General features: G+C 38.1%; 1 protein-coding gene and 1 non-coding gene across 3 annotated transcripts in view; both read left to right on the top strand.

The window, feature by feature from the left end:
* MSH2 (mutS homolog 2) overlaps positions 1-25,687 on the top strand; it is a 73,358-nt gene that overhangs the window by 27,991 nt on the left and 19,680 nt on the right. For both annotated transcript variants that reach the window (XM_060309393.1, XM_030857739.2), the window contains one exon: positions 16,242-16,351. In XM_060309393.1, the coding sequence (XP_060165376.1) occupies positions 16,242-16,351 (110 nt within the window). The remainder of the gene's footprint in view (positions 1-16,241; positions 16,352-25,687) is intronic.
* LOC115854344 (U6 spliceosomal RNA) lies at positions 13,331-13,437 on the top strand. Its single transcript, XR_004039968.1, has one exon. It is a non-coding gene; the product is annotated as a U6 spliceosomal RNA (small nuclear RNA).

The following is a 25,687-nucleotide window of genomic DNA, read 5'->3' as shown; positions in this document are numbered from 1 at the left end:
TACAGTTTTTGTTTTTTGTTTTTATTTTTTTTGCGGTACGCGGGCCTCTCACTGTTGTGGCCTCTCCCGTTGCGGGGCACAGGCTCCGGACGCGCAGGCTCAGTGGCCATGGCTCACGGGCCCAGCCGCTCCGCAGCATGTGGGATCTTCCCGGACCCAGGCACGAACCCGTGTCCCCTGCATCGTCAGGCGGACTCTCAACCACTGTGCCACCAGGGAAGCCCTTATTTTTGTTTTTTAATTACAGTCACCATGTTGTACATTACCTTGCCAGGACTTAAATCTTATAACTTGAAATTTGTACCTTTTGCCCACCTTCACCCATTTCCTCCACCCCCTGCCTCTCGCAACCACCAGTCTCTTCTGTGTTTATGAGTTTGGTTTTAAGAGATTCCACATATAAGTGAGATCACAAAGTATTTGACTTTCCCTGTCTCACTCTTTTCACTTGACATAATGCCCTCAAGGTCCATTCATGTTGTTGCAGATGGCAGGATTTCTTTCTTTATGGTTGAAGGATACTCCGTTGTACATATGTATCACAGTTTCTTTATCCATTCCTTCGCTGGTGGACACTTAGGTTGTTTCCGTGTCTTGGCTGTTGTAAATGATGCTGCAGTGAATGTGGGGGGTGCAGATATTTCTTCGAGATAACGAGTTTGTTTCTTTTAGATATATACCCAGAACTGGAATTGCTAGATCCTTATATTTTTTGCCATCCTCTTCAGTGTAGTCACCCCACGCCCACCCCACAATCCCCAGTTGTATTTTTGGGCCCCTTTTCACTCAGTACCTGAAACTTTAAACCTGGGATTTTTGAATGAGTTCTTGAAAGTATCCTGAAATTTTATGCAAAATTTTGTGTATATGTATTTTTGGAGGGGTAAAGGATCTGCAAGTTTCATCAGATATTCAAAAGTATATGTAAACCACCGCCACCCCCAAAAAAATGTAAGAAATATTGCTCTGCATATTCTCTGGGGAATCTTTCTTATTCCCTGAGATAAGCATGGAAGTTAGGAATTGGATTTGAAAGGCTTGGCTCTCTTCATGAACCTCTCTGCATATGTGTAGATTAATGTACTTGAGAGTTTTCAACAAGTTAGTAATTCCCTACTTTTTTGGTGTTACACTTAGTATAAGTCCTGTGAGATATCATACCATTAGACATCATCACATATAGACCTGTGAGATATCATAACATTATGTAAATCAAATGCTTTACATTATCAGTTTGATAACTGATGTCCAGTTAAGGTATTTGAAATCACCCAGCCTAGAAAATATTAAAGGAGGAAGACTGTTCCAAGTTTCGTGGTGCTTAGAGGTATGTATTTTCTTTCAATAACATGGAACACTGGAGAATCTAGATATAGCCTAGTCACTGGGAACCTAACTAATCTCTCTTGAGTTGATTTACAATATTAGTTTCAGGTGTACAACATAGTGATTCAGTATTTTTATAGATTATACTCCATTTAAAGTTATTATAAAATACTGGCTGTGTTCCCTATGCTGTACAATATATCCTTGTAACTTATTTTACCCATAGTAGTTTGTACCTCTTAATCCCCTACCCCTGTGTTGCCCCTCCCCCCTTCTCTCTCCCCACTGGTAACCACTAGCTTGTCCTCTATATCTGTGCATCTGTTTGTTTTATTATATTCATTTGTTTGTTTTATTTTTTAGATTCTGCATATAAATGATAACATACAGTATTAGGCTTTCTCTGTCTGACTTCATTAAGCATCATACCCTCCAGGTCCATCCATGTTGTTGGAAATGGCAAAAATTTCATCCTTTTTTATGGCTGAGTAATATTCCATATATATATATTTTTATATATGTATGTATATGTACACACACACACACACACACACACACACACATCTTCTCTGCCCATTAATCTGTTGATGGACACAGGTCCCTTCCATGTCTTGGCAATTGTAAATAATGCTGATAGGAATATTGGGATTTGTGTATCTTTTTGAATTAGTGTTTTCATTTTCTTCGGATATATACCCAGGAGTGGAATTGCTGGATCACATGGTAGTTCTGTGTTTAGTTATTTTTTTTCCATACTGTTTTTCACAGTGGCTGCACCAGTTTACACTCCCACCAACAGTTTATGAGGGTTCCCTTTTTTCTACATCCTCGCCAACAATTTCTTATTTGTGGTCTTTTTAATGATAGCCATTCTGACAGGTGTGAGGTGATGTCTCATTGTGGTTTTGATTTGCATTTTTCTGATGATTAGCGATGTTGAGCATCTTTTCATGTGCCTCTCTTGAGTTTAAAATGGCATTTTGCAGAGTTCAGCATAGCTCCTTAGCCTACTGACTTCATGGAGAAAGTCAAAACTGAGGCTAATTTATGAGGAAAAACCAGATGCACTCTCCTTAAAAGTAAAATCATTAAAAGATTTTAAAAATATATTTGTATATTACTAGAAATTGAGTGTATTCTGCCATCTTGTGATATTTTGGTTTTGATTAAATCTAGGTTTAATGTTATTTTAATGTTATTCCTGGGAAAAAAATGAAAAAAAGTAAATTCAGTGACAGCAGAGGGCAGCAACAGTTTAGAAAGTAGATTTGCATTGAGTGATAAAAGCTCTACTCTAAATTATCTTTCTCCTGTTAAAAAAAAAAAGGCTATGTGAAAAATGTACTTGGCCTCCCTTATTCCTTATCTTTTAAAATTGAAAAGTTGAGACACACATTTGCAGCAACATGGATGGATCCAGAGTTTATCAAACTAAGCGAAGTAAGTCAAAGAGAAAGACAAATACCATATAATATCATTTATATATGGAATCTAAAATACGACGTAAATTAACCTATCTACAAAACAGAAACAGATTCATAGACATAGAGAACAGACTTGTGGTTGCCACGGGGGAAGGAGGTCGGGGAGGGAAGGATTGGGAGTTTGGAGTTAGCAGATGCAATCTATTATATATAGAATGGATAAAAAATGAGGTCCTACTATATAGCAAAGGGAACTATATTCAATATCCTGTGATAAACCATAATGCAAAAGAATATGAAAAAGAATATATACATGTAACTGAGTCATTTTGCTGTATAACAGAAATTAATACAACATTGTAAATTAACTATAGTTCAACAAAATTTTTTTAAAAAATGGAGGCACAACCTAAAACAGTGGTATTCTGCATTTGGAGCAAATTTCTGATAGTGCTTAAAACAACTCTAAGTATCTAGATTTTGTTGATGAATTTTATTGTAACAGCTATCACACTGAGGTATGTAACCCTTCCTTCTGCCCACATCCAAGTAATCATCCTTTTCTGTTTCAGTATATTTAAAAACCTTACATGTGCTATTTTCCCTCCCCTGGTCATTGCATCCTCCTCAGTGAACCCATAGTAATCTTTCTTAGCACGTCTGATCGTATCATTTCTTCACTTTTGGTTATGAACACATTAATTTGCTTCCCATAACCTACCAGAAGAAGCCCCATTCCTGTGCCTGGCTGGCTGTTACTTCTCAGTCAGCCTCCCTTATACTCCCTCACCTACTCTTCTCCTCACTGTACTGGTTCTCCAGACTGCTCTGATTTTTTATGCTTTTCCCCATGTTTTTCCTTTGTCTTAAATGCCCTTCACTACCTTGTCCACGTGATGGAACCCTACTAATATTTAAGATTGAGCTCAAATATCACCCTTTCTGTGAAGCTTTCTCTGCCCTCCTCATGCAGTTTTCTGGTTTCCATAGCACCTTCTGCTTATCTCCATTGCTTTTTAACCCTAAATAACATAGTAAGTTAGTCTAATAATAATCCCCCCTTTTAACCTGATTGCTCAGTTTCCTTCTAAATAGAAGATAATATGAAAGCAATTTGGCATTTCTGAAAAGGAATCTGCTTTACTAATGTAGCACTTTTTAAACTTTAGCCTATAAAGTTGCAATTTAAGATCTGGTTGGATTTTGTATTTTGGAGATATTTTCTTTAAATTTCGTCTTTATCAGTTTATAAAAGCAAGGTAAACTCTTTGTAGTAATTATTCTACCATCCAGAGGTAACCATTATTAATATTTTGCTTTATGTTGTTTCATTCTTTAAGCAAAATTATAGAAGGTCAGTTATGCTTAACACTTTCTTTGACAAGGAAGACTTGTTGTAATGTAGTTCATATATTAGGAAACAATTTGAGCATAATGTGAATTTTTTGTTGCTTATGCACATTTTGCCCATGGGAAACACTGGGTGAATGCAGAAAATTGCACCCAGCTGAACTGAGCAGTGTAGGCATACACAAAATGTACACAGACACACACCTCCAACATCCACCATGTGTTCATGAGCCACACTCATTTGCATGTGGTGTTACAGCTTTGCACTCACTGCACTTCAGAGGACTCACCATTTCACAGTAACTTACAAGCTGCAGCCTTTTGGAAGTCCACCTCCACAAGCAAACTTCAAGTCTTTTGTGAGGTAAAATGCATTATTTATTGTAGTATTTTTGTATTTCCTATACATTTAACTTAATTTAACATGTGTAAAACTGCCCTTTAAATTTTTTTTTGTTTTTTATCTCTTTTCTTAATTTTATTTATTTTTTCATGGAAGTATAATTGACTTACCCAGTTAGTGTCAAGTCATAGAGGTTAAATTATGGCAACTAACAATTAGTACTATTTTTACTATTGTAAAATCAATACTATTTATTTATTAAATGTATAATTAGAACATTTTTATCCCAATATATTCTGTTACACTTTTGCATACAGCCAGTTCTGTTATAATGCAACATATGCATCCCTGTGCAAGACTGTGCAATAAAAACTAGTTTACGAGATAAAAGAGGTCAAGGCACAACACTCAGAAACTTCATCAGTTACATTTCTGGTCACCAAATGTGTGGAGGTTTTGCCCCACACCAAGTGATTTCCTGTGACACTAACTGGGTGTTCTGCAGTTTAACTCAGTTGTGACACTGTCTCCCATCAGATACCATAGGTTAAGGGTTCAATCCCACAAGCCTGGTACCCTGCAACCTCTCTACCCAGTCTCAAGCCCAGGGTATTACCTGTACTTCTGACCAACCAGTTACAGATGAGGTCCCAATGACCCCCTTCTTGGGTTTAATCAATTTGCTAAAACAGCTCACTGAACTCAGGGAAACACTTATTTACACTTACCAGTTTATTGATAAAGGATGCAGATGAACAGCCAGATGAAGAGATACGACAAGTCTGGGGCGGGGGCGGGTCCTGAGCACAGGAGCTTCTGTCCTGTAGAGTTGAGTTGCGTCACCCTGCTGGTGGACGTGTTTGCCCTCCTGAAAGCTCTCTGGACCGAACATGCCCCCTGCCACCACTACTGGGGTTTTAGGAAGCTTCCTCACGTAGGCATGATCAATTATGAACTCCATTTCCAGCCCCTTTCCCCTCTTTGGATGATAGGGGAGTGGGGGTAGAGCTAAAAATTCCAAGCTCCTAATCATGGCTTGGTCTTTCTGATGACCAGCCCCCATTCAAGAGGTCATCTCGGGTCACCTTATTAGAACAAGAGATGCTCCTAGTGCTCTTGTCACTTAGGAAATTACAAGGGTTTTAGGAACTCTGTGTCAGGAACCAGGAGCAGAGACCAGTACATTTTCTCTTATCTCACAGAGACTAGCATGGTGTAAAATGATACTCATAACTAATCAGTGGAATCAGAAAAGAAAGTCAGCATAGGAAAGAAAATTACTGTTTTGTCAAAATGACAATAGTAAGAAAGGAAAATGAGGTATATTGTCAGGGAAAGTATTACCTGCAAATGAAGGAACGGAAACAGGTGGCTGTGCTCAACAAAAGGGGTGACGTGACCCGAGAATCTGAAAAGGAAGAGAGGGCGGGGGCCATGAGGGAGGATAAGAGGCCAAAACTATAGGGCGGCTTGTTGGTGGTGGAGGAATAACGGAGATGCCCTTGTGCTAAAGGTTGTTATTCAGAGCGATTGAATTATTTTGATCTTTTACCATGATGGACTGCATTTCAACTGTTGGCTTCTTTGCTAATTTGGTAATGTTTTGGCTCCAGCCTCATATTTGTGTGAATACTGTAAACTTTCATTAGCAGCATCTTGCTAGCCTTTTTTCCACTTACATGAATTTTTAAATCCATTTCATAAATATGTTTAAAGGGTCAGATAAAATTTAATTGTACTTCATAAAACTTCTAGGTTGGAGTTAAGGAAATTACGTTATATTAGTCAAGGGAACGTGGGCATAGAATAAATTTTTAAATCTTTGTTAATTGAAACTCATGTCTTTTTATTATCATTTACCAAAATATTTACTAGAACAAGGATGTTAATACTAACTTGATAATTAATTTAGACTTTAGGTTGGTTTTTCCAGTCATATTCTATTTGGAAAGTCTGATTCAGCAGATTTGTGACTAGTGGTAGGCCTTGGACCTGAGTTAGTGTCTGGAGGACACATGTAGGGAGGCACCTCATATCTGTTACCCAGAACTCTCCTATAGTTCATTTTGATTTTAGTGTTACTTGCTCATTTAACTTGATTAGAAAATCTTAGTGTCTTTTTCTTAATTATTTTGCCAGCCGTTTCCAGTTACTTCTCAGTTACATTAAATAAAATGTAAATGATTTGAGAGAGAAGACGTTTACCAGTGAGTATCAATAATTTAGGTGCAATTACAGCCAATTTACCCAGCAACCTCAATTTTGCCAGACACAGATCTGGGAAAGTCTTCTCGTGGTGGGAAGTTGGGGGCCTGTGGTGTGGTTGGTGTCTGCCTGTGGTGAATAAGACCAGGCATTGCAAGCTTGTGCCTGAAGGGGCCCGTCAGTTTACAGATAATGAGGCAGAATGGCGGGCTGATATTCTGATGAGCTGGGGAAGTCATGGTCTGACTAAAGTGGACCGCTGCTGGTTGGACTACCTGATTATCACTGAATGGGAATTCTGACTGAGGATTTCTCATATGGACACATGTTTCAAAGTCTACTCTGAATTCCTCCCTCTAAACTCTGCTTTGGTGTTCTCTCTCTCAGTAAATGGCCCCATTATCTACCCAGTGGTCTAAGCCTTGGGAATCAGCCTTAACTGTTGCCTCTCCCATTTTGCATTCACTCAGTCACCAAGTCCTGTTGGTATCGCATCATATATATTCTTCACCTCGGACACCTTTCCATCCCACTGCCAGCACCCTAGTCCAGGCTATAGCATTTCTTACCTGAATTAATTGTCAGCCTCCTAATGCTTTTACTGTCTCTTGTCTTGGCTCTTTCTAATCCTTTCTCTTTGCTTCAGCCAGCTGTTTTTCTCAATATGTAAATATATTTATAAATAAAAATATAAATGTCTTGTTAACCCTTCAGGGGTTTTTCACTGCCTTTATATATTTACTGCCCTTATATTTCACTGCCTTATATTTTTGTGCGATTACTTGTCTAATGTCTGTCTCCCTCACGTGCTATAAGGGCAGAGACAGGGCTGTTTTGGGGTTTGACAGGCCCCTCGTAAATTGTTGCCTCTGCCTATCTGTCTATCCTTTCCCTCCTAGGACTCATTGCCAAAGTTTCTCAGACTTTTTTGACCATGTCTCACAGTAAGATACACATTTTCATTTGACTTAGTGCATACCCATGGGTGTGTCTATGCAGTGTTAAAAAACAGAATTCAACTGAGTGAATTTTAAAGATCTTATTGGCTTTATTGAACAGTTCATGAATTGGGCAGCATCCCATCCAGGAGATAGAAAGGAACTTCCTAGAGCTGTACAAAATGAAAGACTTTCATAGGCAGAAGGGAGCTGAAACAAGGAAGTTATAAAAAGCAGGTTGGTTATTGTAAGATTACTTTCCTTTAGGGTATTGTAGGGGTCTGTCAGGTGTATTACCTAACTGGTGCTGATCAGGTGATTCCTGATTGGCTGGTTTAAGATTCCATTTCTGGGAGAGCCGAAACTGTAATTAAGGTAAGCCTTGATTTGGGGACGTGAGGCCTAGCATAAGCGACTCCATTTGGGGCCTGTTGTCTGTTTTAACAACATGTATACTTGGTATATATAAAAACTGAAATAATTATATAATAAATTGTATAAGCTGAAATAATATGTAAAACTGAAACAACAATACAGTGTACTTTGACATTTTTCAATGAAAAATGCTAAGATTTATTAAATTTATGATGGAGAAAAGTCTGCAATTTGAAAGAACAAACTGCATTTGTTTTTTGCATCTGTTCAAGTGAACTTGAATATCCTCCGGATCTCAAATATACTGCACACTCTTTGGCCTTTGTATGTGCTGTTCCTTTAGAATCAGACATTTATCCCTTCCTGTCTCACCTGGCTTTGTTGTCTTCATCTTTAGATTTTCACCTTCAAAGTCATTTCTTTGGCTAGACCTACATTTGAGTACACTCCTGTCCTAGTTATGCGTTTCCAAAGCACCCTGTATTTCCCTGTCATTATACTTGCCATCCTTCTTAGTAATTAGTTTAATGACTGTGTCATCTCTCCCCGACACCTGAGTGTATGGTATGTCCCCAGGGAACAAGTATTCCAGCCCAACTTCTGACATGTAATAGCCCTTCAGAAACTTCTTTTGGGAGAATGAGAAAATACCACTTAGTGTAGGAGAGAGAATGTGTCAGAAAGGAAACTGAAAAGCAGTAAAAGAATGGGAAAGTACTTAGTGATGAATGGTTGTGCTAGGGGTTCAAGATGCTTTGTCTTGCCATTGTTATTTAAGAGGTCCTGAAAGCTTACGGTGTTCTTTATTTTACTTTAGTGTCTATACTAATAAAGGTATGTTAGCAAAAATTGATTAATTCATTGCTTATATCATAACAAAGGACTGGTACTCAGAGGTTGTTAGGGCAGATAAGGGAGAAGCAGAAACAGCGAGAAGGTTTAGCAAACACTTGGAGTACTCACTGTGTTCCTGACACTGCTAGCTGCTGAGGCTGTGATAGGACCCCAAAACAGTCTCTGCCCTTATAGCATGTGAGGGAAACAGACATTAGACCTGTCACACAAAAATATAATTTTGATAGATGTCATAAAAGGAGAATTCTAAAGTGGTATATCAAGAAAGTGCAACATTTTATTTTGGGGCAGTGCACATGCCAAAGTGGTTTTCATTGGTGTTTTTGCCACTTGATAAGTAGCCGTGCGGTTTGCGGGCTCCTAGTTCCCTGACCAGGGATTGAACTCGGGCCCCAGGAGTGAAAGCGCTGAGTCCTAACCACTGGACCGCCAGGGAATTCCCCTGAAAATTAGCCTTTCTAAATTCACTAAGGATAGTTTCCATAGTATTTCTCTCAATCGATGATTAAGTAGCATGAACATAGGCAAGATGGAGAAAACAAGTCCCCAAACTGGTGTTAATACACCAGTTAAGGCTTAGATTTAAAGCTGGCCAGGGCATTATTCCAGGAGTATATTTAATGAACCACTTACCTTTTTTTTTTTTTTTTAGTATTTAAATATTTATTTATTTATTTATTTTTGGCTGCATTGGGTCTTAGTTGCTGCACGCGGATTCTTCGTTGCGGCATGCGGGATATTTCCTTGCGGTGCGTGGGCTTCTCTCTAGTTGTGGCGTGCAGGCTCAGTAGTTGCGGCGCATGAGCTCAGTAGTTGTGGCTCATGTGCTCAGTTACCCCACAGCATGTGGGATCCTAGTTCCCTGACCAGGGATCAAACCTGCGTCCCCTGCATTGGAAGGCGGATTCTTAACCACTGGACCACCAGGGAAGTCCCTGAACCACTTACTCTTGATAGACTTATGGGCTTTCAGGTTATCCGGAAATTTGTTATAATTTTTATCATAGTAAATGGTGATGAAATGTTTGATAGTGATTAAATTATGCTTTGGGTTGTTACAGAATTGTAAGTACTTATGCTTATTGACCTAAACATTGCAGCAGTTTCTGAGGCACATAACAGCATTCTTTTAAAATTTTTCCTTGTGATGAGAATTCTGAGGATTTACTTACTCTCTTAACAGTTTTCATACGTATCATACAGCAGTGTTAACTGTAGTCATCATGCTGTACATTATATCCTCAGTGTTTATTCATCTTGTAACTAGAAGTTGGTAGCTTTTGACCACCTTCCTCCAGTCCCCCTCCCCTCCCAGCCACAAATCTGATCCCTTTAACTATGAGTTGTTTTTGTTGTTGTTGTTGTTTTAAGATTTCACGTATAAGTGAGATCATAAAGTATTTGTCTTTCTGGAGTTCCCTGGTGGTGCAGTGGTTAAGAATCCGCCTGCCAGTGCAGGGGACACGGGTTTGAGCCCCGGTCCAGGAAGATCCCACATGCTGTGGAGCAACTAAGCCCAAGCACCACAACTACTGAGCCTGTGCCCTAGAGCCCACAAGCCACAACTACTGAGTCCGGGGCCACAACCACTGAAGCCCACACGCCTAGAGCCCGTGCTCTGCAACAAGAGAAGCCACTGCAATGAGAAGCCCGCACACCACAACAAAGAGTAGCCCCTGCTCACCGCAACTAGAGAAAGCCTGCGTGCAGCAATGAAGGCCCAATGCAGCCCAAATTAAATAAATAAATAAATATATTTAAAAAAAATAAAGTGTTTGCCTTTCTCTGACTTATTTCACTTAGCATAATGCCCTCCAGGTCCATTCATGTTGTTGTAAACGGCAGTATTTCCCTTTTTTTTAATGGCTGAATAATATTCCATTGTGTGTGTGTGTGTGTGTCTGTGTGTGTGCGCACACGCCACATTTTCTTTATCCCTTTATCCATCGATGGATACTTAGGTTGTTTCCATATCTTGGCTATTGTAAAGAATGCTGCTATGAACATGGGAGGTGCAGATACCTTTTCCGATTAGTGTTTTGGGTTTCTTTGGTTATATTCCCAGGAGTGGAATTTCTGGATCATATGGCAGTTCTATTTTTGATTTTTTGAGGATCCTCCATACACAGTTTTCCATAGTGGCTGTACCAGTTTACAGTCCCACCAAGAGTGTTCAAGTGTTCCCTTTTCTCTACATCCTCACCAGCATTTCTTCTCTTGTCTTTTTAATGATGACCATTCTAACAGGCATGAAGTGTTATCTCATTGTGGTTTTGATTTGCATTTCCCTAATGTTGAGCATCTCTTCATGTACCTGTTGGCCATTCATATATCTTCTTTAGAAAAATGTCTATTCATGTCTTTTGCCCGTTTTTAAATTGGATTAATTGGGTTTTTTTGCTCTTGAGTTGTGTTGTTAGTTTTTTATCTATTTTGGATATTAGTGCCTTATCAAATAAATGTTTTGCAAATATTTTCTCCCCTTCCATAGGTTGGCTTTTCACTTTGTTAATTGTTTCTTTTGCTGTGCAGAAGCTTTTTGGTTTGATGTAGTCCCACTCGTTTATTTTTAATTTTATTACTTGTGCTTTGGGTATTATATCCAAAAAATTATTGCCAAGACCCATGTCAAGGAGCTTCTCCCCCATGTTTTCTTTTTTCTAAAAAAAAATATTTATTTATTTACTTATTGGCTGTGTTGGGTCTTAGTTGTGTCATGCAGCACCTTCGCTGTGGCATGTGGGATCTTTCATTGCCGTGCATGGGTTCTTTGTTGTGGCACGTGGGCTCTAGAGTGCACAGGCTTTAGTTGCCCTGCGGCATGTGGGATCTTAGTTCCCCCACCAGGGATCGAACCCACGTCGCCTGCATTGGAAGGTGGATTCTTAACTACTGGACCTCCAGGGAAGTCTCTCCCCCATGTTTTCTTCTAGGAGTTTCATGTTTTCAGGTCTTAACAAATTTAAGTATTTAATCCATTTCAAGTCAATTTTTTGTAAGTGGTGCAAGATAAGGGTCTAGTTTCATTCTTTTACATGTGAATATCCAATCTTCCCAGCACTGTTTATTGAAGAAGAATGTCTTTTCTCCATTGAATATTCAGCAGCATTCTCAAAAATGAAATCTTCAGCGAGTTATAAACGAATCTTTAGGGGCTGACAATGAATCTAGAGTTCTTAGTGAAATTATTGAATTTGATTGCTTAGATATTCCCCATTTTGATGCATTTAAGGAGTTAACAGGGACTTCCTTAGCAGTCCAGTGGTTAAGACTCTGTGCTTCCACTGCAGGTTCAATCCGTGGTCAGGGAGCTAAGATCCTGCATGCCAGGGCCAAAAAATAAAAATTATTAAAAAAAAAAAAAGCAGCAGCAGCAGCTAACAGTTATTTCCCAGTGTGATCTTTTGTATTTTTCCTAGGTGACTGTTGCATGTATCAGAACTAATGACCAGTGATTGGTTGCTTCATAAGCCCCTTGCTCCCTTCATAATGTCATTCATTCAGCATAGAGTTATCCATTGCCTACTTTGTGCCAGGCATTGTTCCGGGAACTACAATGGTAGATATGACAGATAAGGTCCCTCTTCTTATGGAGGTTCAGTAACAGTGGAAGGGTAGAGAGAGATAAATAAATGAGCAAGAATTTCAAAGAGTAGTAAGTACAACAAAGAAAGCATAATATTTTGATGTGACAGAGTGACTTGACTGGGCCAGGAAGATGCTGGACATGGTGGTCAAGGATGGCCTCTCTATGGAATTGCTGTCTCAGGTGAATCTCAAATGATGACAGAGAGCTCACTGTTAAGATCTAGGGGAGGCTAGTGGGGCCAGCTAGTATAAGTACCTATAGCTTGACTTGTTGAAGGAGTTAAGGGAAGCTAGGGTTGTCAAGCATAGCGATAGAGAATGAGGGCGCGCTTGTTAGGAGGTGAGGCCAGAGAGGTGAGGCCTATCCAAGGTTCTTAACATTTTTCATGCTGTGGACCCTTTTGGCTTCTAATAAAGTCTGTGAACCACTTGTCAGAATAGTGTTTTTAAATGCGTAAAATAAAACACATAGAGTTAAATAGGAAGCCAATTATATTGAAATACATTTATCAAAATATAAAAGAAATTCTTGAGAAATAAGTCCTTTTTATTAATGCATCAAATAACATGATCTGAGTGAAGTTCGAACTTCTTTAATTTTGAGCTAATGAGTTTAAATGTTAAAGTTATCTCCAAAAAACTATAATATGATATGAAAATATATCTGGAATTTTAACTGATGACAAAGACACAAGTACTGATGATACTACAGTGGTTTATTACTTACATTAACAATGGAAGAAAATGCTTGATTCCAGTTAGAGGTTAGAGAAAATGAAGATGGGATTTACTTCTCTTCTTTGTTTATGTACTATGTTGAATTCAAGGATCTATGGACCTTTGTTTAAGACCCTGGGATAGATCATGTAAGGCTTGTTAGGTTGTGGTAACTAGTGGAAGATGGAGTTTATCAAAACCCAATGGTGATGCTCGCTTTGGCAGCACATACACTAAAATTGGAACGATACAGAGAAGGTTAGCATGGCCACTGCGCAAGGATGACATGCAAATTCGTGAAGCGTTCCATATTTTTAGGTAATAGTGTTATTAAGATTTTATTTTAGTTTCTGTACTTCTGTAATTGAAAACAATCGTACTGAAAAGTATGTTATTTTGTTACTAGAAGTAAACCAAAAATGATTTTTAAAAAAACAACAACAACCCAATGGTGCCCATCAATTGATGAATGAATAAATAAAATGTGGCATATCCATACAATGGAAAATTGTTCCTCAGTCAAAAGTAACGAAGTACTGGTGCATGATACAACATGGATGAACCCTGAAAACATTATGCTGAGTGAAAAAAGCCGTCACAGTATAATGTGATCCATTTATATGAAAAGACCAGAATAGGCAAATTTATAGATTCAGAAGGTGGATTAGTGATTGCCTAGGCTTGGAGGAATGGCAGGAGGTTGGAAGGAAATCGTAAGTTACTGCTAATGGGTACAGGGTTCCTTGTTTCTTTTGAGGGTAGTGACAGAGTTTGAAAATTGATTGTGGTGATGGTTGCACAAATCTGTGAATATACTAAAAACCATTGAATCATACACTTTAAAATGGAGAATTGTTTGGTATATGATTTATATCTCAATAGAGCTGTTATTTTTAATTAAAACCATAACCAATTGGGGGAAGAAAAACCCAGTTGGAAATTGCCAAGTGGGGCTCAGTACAAATTACAAGTAGGGGAAGGAATTCAAGATGCTAGTGAAGGCTTTGCAGGATATGGAACAAGTGAGCAGAGGAAGGGACTTTAACTCTGAGAAGAGCTGCAGCAAGGTGTGAGGGGCTAGAGGACATATTCTGAAGTTTATACAGGTACTTCTGTAATAATACCACTTGTGTTTTCTTGGAAAACCTTACCTTCTTCGAAGTCCTGTGCTAGAAAACAGAACTTACAGAAAAAAATAGAGATAAGGTAGACCTCAAAATATGAAAAATTTTAAGTGATTAATAACAAAAGCATTAACCTTTAATAAAAGCAATAGCCTGCGTAAATCTCCATTGCATTTGTAGCCAGCATCAAGTGACACCTTGCAGCTTTAAAGTCTGGGGCTCATTTCCTCCTTCGAGATGCCCTTTGAGGGCATTTGCTTCAAATGTCAGTTTCAGCAAAGTTAAAAATCTGAACCGGGGGACTTCCCTGGTGGCACAGTGGTTAAGAATCTGCCTGCCAATGCAGGGGACACGGGTTCAAGCCCTGGTCCGGGAAGATCCCACATGCCGCAGAGCAGCTAAGCCCAGGCGCCACAGCTATGGAGCCTGCGCTCTGCAGCCCACGAGCTCACAGCTACTGAGCCCACATGCCACAACTAAAGCCCGCGCGCGCCTAGAGCCTGTGCTCCGCAACAAGAGGAGGCCCCGCTCTCTGCAACTAGAGAAAGCCTGCACGCAGCAACGAAGACCCAACGCAGCCAAAGTTAAAAATAAATAAATAAATAAAGTTATTTAAAAAAAAAAAATCTGAACCGGGTATATAGAATTCAGTTGAATAAAAAATTTCTTTTTAAACAGTGGCAAATGTTTTTGTACTCTTCATCTATACTCAGCCTTTCCACATACCTTAACATAGTGGAAAGTATAATGGTCATTAAGCCAGCTACTCTGAGGTCTTTGTATGTTGCTAAGCTTACTCTTAATTGTGTGAAAGCTTTCCCTTGATCTCTTCAAGACATTAATGGGCTGGGGGAAAAATCATTCGTGAACCAGTGCCACCACCATGTTTTGCTGCCATCATTCCCCTCTTTACCAATAGCATATGAGCTAATTCAGAATAAAGAACCAGGCATTGTAGCACAACAGACATTATGTGGGCAAAGTTGTTTATAGACTGTCTAATGTTTCACACATATGTACTATTTTCTAAGTATGTCTAGATGCTGTTGTGATTAATAATAAAATATGAATTCTCTCAATAGTTTTACTGATTGCCATCATAACGTTTTCATCATTTTCTCAATCAAGAGCTACCAATACGTCTGGAAAATGTTGGGAATTGTTGCTTTGGAGTGAAATGCAGTATGGTAGAGATTACTTGCAGCATTCTCCTAAGGGAATTTATTGGAGATCAGAAGAAAATCCTTGTGTTATAACCAATAATAATGCGTGGTAACTATTACTGAGCTTCTGTTGTGTCAACTACTGTATATATACTAAGCATAGTTGTCTTATTTATTCATCTTCTAGGTAGCTGTTGTTATTACTCCCATTGTAATAGACAAGGAAAAGGAGGCTCCAGATCACAGAGCCATAGATACCAGAGCAGGGATTGGCTTCCAGGTCTCTCTACTCATGCCTTTCACACTATAGACCCTGTTGCTTCACTTACTTCTCCTCACATAATTCCCCAGCATGTGCTCTTGAACAGCATCAAGCGAAGTTCCATTTACTTGTGGCTTGATTTAACCTCTGTTAATTGGAGCACTGTATTATTAATGGAAATTAGGGATTTATAAGGTAAGTTAGATATTTTATTTTAATGACTTCAACTTTGGGTTATTAAATCTAAAAAGAAACGCTATTCATTTGGTTGTAATTAATGTCACGTTTCTGCATCTATAGTGCCTCTTCTGAAGGCGATTAACAGACATGCAGGGCAGGCAGTGTTTTATTAGTAGGAAACTTTGAGTGCCAGATCATCTCCCTTACTATATAAGTACTAAACACATTTGAATTAAGATACCTGAGTGAGTAGTAACTTCAGAGATCTGCTATACAGTTTGTGCTTTGGGGATCAAAGGCTGCTCATTATTGCAAATTTTCATGATTTGTAGTTTTGTATTTTTAATATAGGACCTATTTATTTATTTATTTACTTTTTGCTTTCTTTTAGGAAAACATCAGGCATTGTTGTTGGCAGTTTTTGTGACTCCTCTTATTGATCTTCGTTCTGATTTCTCCAAGTTTCAGGAAATGATAGAAACAACTTTAGATATGGATCAGGTATGCAATATACTCTTTAAAACAAGTGGCAGAATAGTTTCGAAAAGCAAAGGCACATCAGAAAACTTTCCAGATTTCTCTTTTTAATATTTAATTTTGACACTTTTGTAAGGCACCTTTGAGACAGTGGATGTAAGATTAAGTGATGGGAAAAGGTTTTTAAACTTTTTTTTAATAACAATCATTTCAGTGGACGAAAATTAAGAAAGATGAACAGAGGAAGTGAATGTTGGGCATAAGTGGCCTGGTTAAAGGAAATTTCATAAATAAAAGATTTCACATGTGCAAGCTGAGTTTTGTTTTAATTCCAAGAAAGAAGGAAAGTTATAGTCACTGGAAAAGGGAAAGGTATAGAGGTAAACATAGAACGTAAGAGAAGTCAGCTTCTCTTGTTTTTTTTTCCACGTAGAGAAGGTCTTTGGGGGAGGAGGTTAGAGTATGGGTGTATCTCCTGAGTGGTTGTATACTAAAAAGTTAACCATGACTCTAAATACTAATACTTTGAAATTTTTTACACTAACTTTCCTGTTAAATATAATCATGCAGGAAATATGTGCTTACATTATTCTTATTAAAGAATAGTTAGATTCTTTGCATTCTTCTTGATAACTGGATTAAGTGGAGTTAACATTTGCCATATATGATATTGATTTATTTTGTTTTTACTGGATCATTAACTGAGATTTAAAGAAATTAAACCTCGTTTACTCTGTGCTCTTTGGATATTAGAAGCACACGTGTGTGTGTGTGTGTGTGTGTGTGTATGTATAAATGCTCTTTTCTGGTCATTTGTCAGTGATAGGGCAATCTTTTCCATTTACTTGTAGGTTAAACAGTCAGAAAACCTGCATCATTCATCCTTTGTTTAGGAAAACTTGTGTTTTAGCTCTTGTTTCCTCTGTAATGTTGCTGTTAGTGGAATGATTTTAGGTGCCCAACTTTTAGGTCATTGGGAGCTCAGCAATCTGTTTTAACAAGCCCACCAGGTGATTCTGATACATGATTAAGTTTGAGACCCACAATATTAAGGCATGGAGATAGCAACTTAGAAGTTTCTAATAAAGCTGGCCACAAAGGGCAAAATCAACTGCAGCATTTCATCAGAGCTTTGCCTGGCCTCGGGGTTCCTTCAAGTGTGTAAATAGGTGTAGTGACATGGAAAAGTTCAGTTCTTGCTTTCCCACCTGGATTTTAGTCAGAGTTTTTGTTGACCATCAAGAGCTACACATTTACTTGCTTTCATTTAGAGGAATGTTTACAAATATCCAACTCTGCCCAGTCACAGGTAAGGCCACATCCTCACCTGTTGGGAAGAAGGGGGCAGCGGTATCCAGATGTTTAAAATCTTTGGATTTTAGAAGCACATGAATGTGTGTGAGTGCGTGTGTTTGTGTGTGTGTGTCGTCTGTGTGTGTGTAGGTATAAATGCTTCTTTTCTGGTAATATTTTGTCAGCGATAGGGCAGTCTTTTTCATTTACTTGTAGGTTAGTGTGCTTGTGGGTAGTTTTCCAGAACGAGATTTAAAATACCAGGATATAAATTTTTAAACTGTTTTTCTTTATTTAGTGCATTTCTACTTATAAATGGAACATATAGTATTAGAACAAGTGAAACAAAATGATGGAAAGAAATACAGAGTCAAAAATGACCGTCCTTGATTTTTCTCCTTCCCTCATTTCAGATGAACAATGTTAACAGCCTGGTGTGCTTTCTTCAGCTCCATTGTATTATCCTTATTGTGGGTTAAGGATTTTTACTTTGCTCTGAAATACTTGACACATATCTGTTAAACTAGAATTTGCTGTGACTGTAAAATAGTAGTCAGTGTTCACTCTTGAATGACGCTATGGGATTAGAGCGTTATAAGATTTTATAAATGTCTGGGAAGAGTGGATTGCGAAGGTAAGCAGTGCAATAATTGGTTGGATATAGACTGCAAAAGAAGAGGTCATTTGTCCTCATTTCATTGCTGTCACTTTAGATACGACAAGCCCCAGTTTTTAAATCTGAAAGTAGAATATTAAGTAGTTAACTTTGTAGGGGAAGAAAACTTTTCCTGTCCTTTCTTAGGTTCATTGTTTGGGGGACTGGTAATTAAACTGACCAAAAAAAAAAAAAATTTAGCAAGAGAACAGACTTGGAGTTCACAGAAAAATGTGACTCAAGGAAGCTGTCAGAATTTGGGAATATTAGGGGAAGGGGAGTGGGAGAAAAGGCACTTATTGTAAAACAAATGGCTTTTAGGAAAGATAAATGAGCTCTTTGGAGAACAGATGGAAGATATGATAGTTTTGACTTCCCTGGTTGTGAATCTCCCTGGGAAAGGACTTAACAACAATTGAGTTCTTTGGGGAGGCTCTGCTTTTAGGGAGATAAGAGAGTTCAGAAACAAAGTCTACTCTCATGCTTTCATCTCAGTATAATTTTTATGCCACAGTGACATGTTGTGGACCCCTTCAACATTAAGTACTGTGCCAGTAAGATGTGAGTTATGGGTTTGCTTTTTTAAAATTTTCTGAGTAGATTATTTGTGGTTAAACTTAATATCAGTTAGGACTCTTTATTTTTGGAGGTAATCTAAACTCTCAATATACCTTGGCTCATGAAATTCTAAGTCTAGAGATACGGTAGGCTTTATTTAGAGTCGCTTTATTCAGCAGCTCTGTGAGGCCATCCAAAGGACCTAATTTCTTGATCTCTTTTGTTTTTTTATGATTTAAATTTTGACCTAAGGCTGGTTCCTCTTTTGGCTCTAGGATGGCTACCTACCAGTAGCAGTTCATGCCATATTCCAAGAAAGAGTCCTGAAGTTTGCCTTGATGGGACTATTTAAGCAATGATTGTGGCCAGAGAAATAGAATGGGATGTTTGGCCTAAGATACAAGGGGTAGGTTATTTCTCTAGTTGGAGATACACAAAGTAAGAGCACTACTGGGAAGGGAGAAGGAGGGAAATAACTGTTGTAAGACCACCAGGAGTGTCTCCTAAGATTCTGTCTTTATTCTCAGTTACAAACTTTTAAACTTAGCTCAGGTTATGAGGTGAATTCAAACCTTCACTGTCATTGTAGATATTTGTAGTGAATTTAGGTATTTCAGTTACGTGACTCAGAACCACTTTGAGAAAACCTCAAGAGGATATCAATCATTTCATGTATGATTTCATATTTTCTACCTGTGCACTTAAGAATTCATGTGATGAGAGGAGCAGTCATTTATATGAGTGGTTGGGTTAATTTTTGTTTTTTCCTAGGCTTAGCTTTTTATATAAATGTGTTGGGTGTTTTTTGTGGCTGCTTTCCATAAATCTTATAGAAAGGTTTTTTTTGTTTTTTTTTTTTGTGGTACGCGGGCCTCTCACTGCTGTGGCCTCTCCCATTGTGGAGCACAGGCTCCGGACACTCAGGCTCAGCGGCCATGGCTCATGGGCCCAGCCGCTCCGCGGCATGTGGGATCTTCCCGGACCGGGGCACGGACCCGTGTCCCCTGCATCGGTAGGTGGACTCTCAACCACTGCGCCACCAGGGAAGCCCCGGGTTTTCCATTTTTGAAGTAAATGTAGAGCAAAACTACCCCAAGACAGGGTTCAAAAAAAACAATGATTTTTCACAAAAATGTAAACAATATTTGTTTATTGGGTGATTCAGTGAGATGTATTAAATTTTTAAACCTTTCTGTATGTATTTGGACCATTTTATCTTTGAATCTTAGTTTTTACATACACTTATTACTGATAATTCATCTACTATTGGAAAAGTAATGACTTTAGATAAATTTTTATTGAAAATACTGGGACAGAAGAAATTGAAATAGTTTTTAAAAAACCACAATTAAATAATCCTCATACAACTATATCATTATTGTATATGTAAGTTATAAAGATACTTTATAACTTTAAATTAACTATAACTTTAAATTAAATATAAATACTTTAAAGTTTTTGTACTCGGAAACGAAAAAGAAATACAAAACACGGAAGTATTCATATTCTTCCATCTAGAATTAACTGTCAAAATGTTGGCATTTTTTCTTATTGTTGTCCTATAAAAAACAAAACACTGTTTTTGTAAAACTGATACCTATATAAAATAGCATTCACACAATGCAGAAAGGTAGAGAGATGGTAGTTAAAAATATCCTCCACATCTACCACCCAGAAATAACTGTTAACTAACATTTAGTCTTTTCTCAAGTATGGGCAGTATTGAAGGTTTAGAGGACAGATGTTGAAATTTTGTGTTTTAGTCCCTTACAATAAAGTATTGTCCCACTCAAAATCCTAGTAGTGCCTCCATTGAGACACAGCTAATGGTACAGCTAATGGTCTTTTTATGGTTATGTACAGACAGATGCATAGATAGAGAAATGAGCTTATACTATAGACGTAACTTCTAATTTTAAGAGGGTCCAACCTAATGGTTTTCAGTGTAACAGAAAAAAAAATTATGGGAGGGAATTGTTGAACTTCAGATGAATAATTTTTTACCATAAGAGAGGGAAAATAATCTAAAACATAGGTTAAAGAAACTTACATTAGGAAAAATATGAGGAGATTGGAGATTTCTTTGAAGGACATATTTCAATTTTGGAGTATTAATTACCTGCTCTGAAAGTTGAGCAGTTAACCACTCTTGTATGTGCTTCTGTAGAACTCCCTTCATACCTCTTGGTATTTATTAATAGTTATATTTTTACACTGGCCAGGGCTAAAATATGCACAACATGTCTGTAGCCTTAATTCCAATTTCCAGGCTGTTTAATGTTCATGTTTATATGTAAATGGATTCAGTGCTTACCATGTCCTTTTACCATGGCTTCTTCATTCCTGGCCTTAAAATGCTTGATTCCACTTTTATTTGGCTGGATCTGTTTTTCAGGTGTTATGGGTTTTTTAAAAAGAAAGGTTGATGGATATTATAGTCCTTGAATTATTTCATGCTTGATAAGCATATCTGTCTTTTAGCTTTATTCTCGAGCAAATCTTTATTATTATAGTTACAGCTTTCCTAAACTTTAATGGTGATGCACCACTATCTTCTGACATTCAGTGTCAATGAAATGTCTGTTATCACTTTGATTTACTACCGCCCTGTCCTCCCACCCGCCTCCCCATCCCCGCATTCCAGGTAATCTGCTCTGCCTGGATGCCTGAAGAATTCTTCGTTCCTGTTCCCTTTCCTTCACCCCTTTATCTTTCCCCACTTTCACCTTCCCCTTTTCCTCTGTCTGGCCCCCTCTGGGCCTTGACCTCTTTTTCTTTCCTTCTTTCTTCCCACCCCTTTTCCTTCCTTTCCCCTTCTTTCTATCCACATTCTTTCTCCTGTTAATTTCTCCATCCACTTTCCTCCTTTTTGAGGTATTTAAAAGTTTAAAATTTTGATTATAAAATACTTGTCATACTAATATAATCAACATTTGTATGCACACTATAAAGTCCTGTTTGCATACATCCCTCCACAGAATTGCATGCTATCCTGAAATTGGTGTTTATTATAATTTTCATGCATTTCATTAATGTTAATATTTTCATCATATCATTAATATGTGCTATTGGTTATTTCTAAACTTTATAAATAATATTGCCTTAAGTATTTTGATTAAAATTGCATTTAATTTAATGATTAACTTAGGGGAGAATCAACATCATTACAACATTGAGTCTTTTTTAAAATTAATTAGTTAATTAATTAATTTAACATCTTCATTGGAGTATAATTGCTTTACAATGGTGTGTTAGTTTCTGCTTTATAACAAAGTGGATCAGCTGTACGTATACATATATCCCCATATCTCCTCCCTCTCAGCATTGAGTCTTTCTATCCATAAATATATTTTTTCTTTTTTTTTCTTTCCAATGATTACATTTTTTGGAGGGGAATTTACATAAAATTAACCAATTTAAAGCGTGTTATTCATTGGTATTTAGTACATTTACACTGTTGTGCAACCACTACCAGTTAGTTCTAAAATATTTTCATTACCACCGAAAGAAAACCCATACCCATTAGCAGTTACTTACTTTTCCCAATTTCCCTAGATGCTGGCAACCACTAATTACTTTTCATCTCTATGGACTTGACAATTCTTGACATTTTTTGTAAATGGAATCATACAATATGTGACCTTTTGTGACTGGCTTCTTTTATGACTCAGTAATATTCCATTATATGTATATACTACATTTTGTTTATCTAGTCACTTGTTGATGGACTTAAAGGTTGTTTCTACTCTTTGGCTATTATGAATAGTACTGCTTTGAACAGTCATGTACAAGTAATTTGTTCAGTTCTTTTAGGTATATACCTAGGAGTGAAATTGCTGAGTCATATGGTAATTTTATGTTTAACTTTTTGAGGAATCACTACAGTGTTTTCCATAGTCCCTGCACCATTTATCATTCCCACCAGCAATATATGAGGATTCCAGTTTCTCCACATTCTTGCTAATACTTGTTATTTTCTGTGGTTTTTGTTTGTTTTGTTTTGTTGTTTTAATAGCCATCCTAGTTGGTATGAAGTTGTATTTGATTGTGGTTTTGAATTGCATTTCCCTGGTGTCTAATGATAAGTATCTTTTCATGTATTTGTTGATCATTTTATTTTATTTTTAAATTTTATTGATTGATTTTTGGCTGCGTTGGATTTCCGTTGCTGTGCACGGGTTTTCTCTAGTTGCGGTAAGGGGGGCTACTCTTCGTTGTGGTGCATGGGCTTCTTATTGCTGTGGCTTCTCTTGTTGTGGAGCATGGGCTCTAGGCGTGTGGGCTTCAGTAGTTGCAGCATGCGGGCTCAGTAGTTGTGGTTCGCAGGCTCTACAGCGCAGGCTCAGTAGTTGTGGCGCATGGGCTAAGTTGCTCTGCGGCATGTGGGATCTTCCCAGACCAGGGCTCGGCCCTGTGTCCCCTGCATTGGCAGGCGGATTCTTAACTACTGCGCCACCAGGGAAGTACCTGTTGATCATTTTATATCTTTGGAGAAATGTCTCTTCAGATCCTTTGCTCATTTTTTAAAAATTTTTATTTATTTATTTTTTTGCGGTACGCGGGCCTCTCACTGCTGTGGCCCCTCCCGTTGGCGGAGCACAGGCTCCGGACGTGCAGGCTCAGCGGCCATGGCTAACGGGCCCAGCCGCTCCGAGGCACGTGGGATCCTCCCGGACCCGGGCACGAACCCGCATGCCCTGCATCGGCAGGCGGACTCTCAACCACTGCGCCACCAGCGCAGCCCTGCTCATTTTTAAATTGTGTTGTCTTTCTGTTGTTGAGTTGTAAGTGTTCTATTTATATTCTGAATATATTTCTAGTAGATATATATTTCTGAGTTTTCCAATTGCTAAAAGTTGTTCATAGTGATTGCTTATTATTTTTAAAAGGACTGCTGTATTTGCAGATAGATTTCCTGTTTATTTTTAATATAATTTGTTTGTGCCTTCCTTGACACTTCTTCCTTTCCATAGTTTGTCTGTTTTTTAGAGAATCAACTTGTCTAAATCGACCTTTAAAATCCTTTTTTGTATCTTTGGGTTTTTTTTTTTTCCCATTAATTTCCATTCTTACATATATATTTCATCTAAATTTGGTCTCTTTTCAGCCTCTTTAGTTGAGCGTTCACTACTTTTCCAGCCTTTTCTTTTTTAGTAAGCACTTAAGATTATACTTTCCTTTCATTGTGTTGTTTTAGCTGACTGAATCCTATACGTTTTGAGAGGTACAATTTCTTACTTAGTTTTAAGTCCTTTTATTCCATTATCATTTATTTGTTCTTTGGTTTGTCATTTGTTTAGAAGTAAGTTTTTGTTTAGAAGTAAGTTTTTAAATTTCCAAGCTTGGTGTGTGTCAGTTTCATAAAACTTCTCCATGTGTGTGTGGATTATGAGTGCTCCCTAATTTTGGTTGCAGAGTTCTCTATATGTCCATTAGATAAAGCTTTAGTTGTTTTGTTCACATTGTCTGGATACTTGCTAATTTTAATCTGCTGAGTTACTGAGAGAAATGTGGATGTCTTCATAAATTCAGTACATTTTTGCTTCATATGTTTTCAAGGCACAGAGCTGTCATTTTGTGTGTGTGTGTGTGGGCAATTGAACCTTTATCATTCTTAGGGATATTTAAATAATAGTAATGCTATTATTATGTAATGCTTTTTGCCTCAGATTTATTTTGTCTGATCATAAGAAAGCAGTGCCAGAGTCCTTCTTTTTTGTTTTTTACATGGTATATCTTTTCCCATCCTTCATGAGTTTTTTTGGTTTAGGAAAAAACTTATAGCTGGATTTTATTTATTTTAAAATTTTATTTGAGGGCTTCCCTGGTGGCACAGTGGTTGAGAATCTGCCTGCCAGTGCGGGGGACATGGGTTCGAGCCCTGGTCTGGGAGGATCCCACATGCCGTGGAGCAACTAAGCCCGTGTGCCATGACTGCTGAGCCTGCACTCTAGAGCCCACGAGCCACAACTACTGAGCCCGTGTGCCACAACTACTGAAGCCCGCATGCCGCAACAAGAGGGGCCACCGTGGTGAGATGCCTGTGCACCTCAGCAAGGAGTAGCCCCCGCTCGCTGCAACTGGAGGGGGCCCGTGGCAGCAACAAAGACCCAACACAGCCAAAAATAAATAAATAAAATAAATAAATTTTTAAAAAATTAAAAAAAATTTAATTTGATAGGGACTTCTCTGGTGGTGCATTGGTTAAGAATCTGCCTGGCGGTGGGTTTAATCCCTGGTGTGGGAAGATCCCACATGCCGTGGAGCAACTAGGCCCATGAGCTACAACTGCTGAAGCCCGCGTGCCTGGATCCTGTGCTCTGCAACAAGAGAAGCCAGCGCAGTGAGAAGCCTGTGCACTGCATCGAAGAGTGGCTCAGCTCGCCGCAACTAGAGAAAGCCTGCACGCAGCAACGAAGACCCATAGCAGCCAAAAAAAAAAAGAAAGTTTAATTTGATAATCTCTTTTTTTAAAGTGGCAATTTGGATTTATTTCTACCGAATTATTTTGTGATTCTTATCGTTCCTGGTTCCCCTTACCTGTTCTTTCTTAATTTTATGTTGATTGGGTTTTAAAAATTCCCATTTTCCCTCTTATGCTCCTCCTCTATCCTATCACACATGCACTGGTTTGAAGTTCTTCACAAATTTTTTTAAAAAACGTGTATACATAACTCATCAAAGTCAAAAACGTTATCAGCATCTTCTTACTTCTCCCCCAGAATACTAGGACCTTAGAATACCTTAGATCAGATTATATTTCTTCATTACTGGTTGATATGTTAGTTCTATCTTTTTTACCCCTTAGATTTCTCTATAGTCAGTGTTAAGATTTGCCCATCTGCTTACCATTT

This window comes from Globicephala melas, chromosome 12 (assembly GCF_963455315.2).
Source record: "Globicephala melas chromosome 12, mGloMel1.2, whole genome shotgun sequence".
Lineage (NCBI taxonomy): Eukaryota > Metazoa > Chordata > Mammalia > Artiodactyla > Delphinidae > Globicephala > Globicephala melas.
This window is presented reverse-complemented; position numbering and strand designations above follow the sequence as displayed.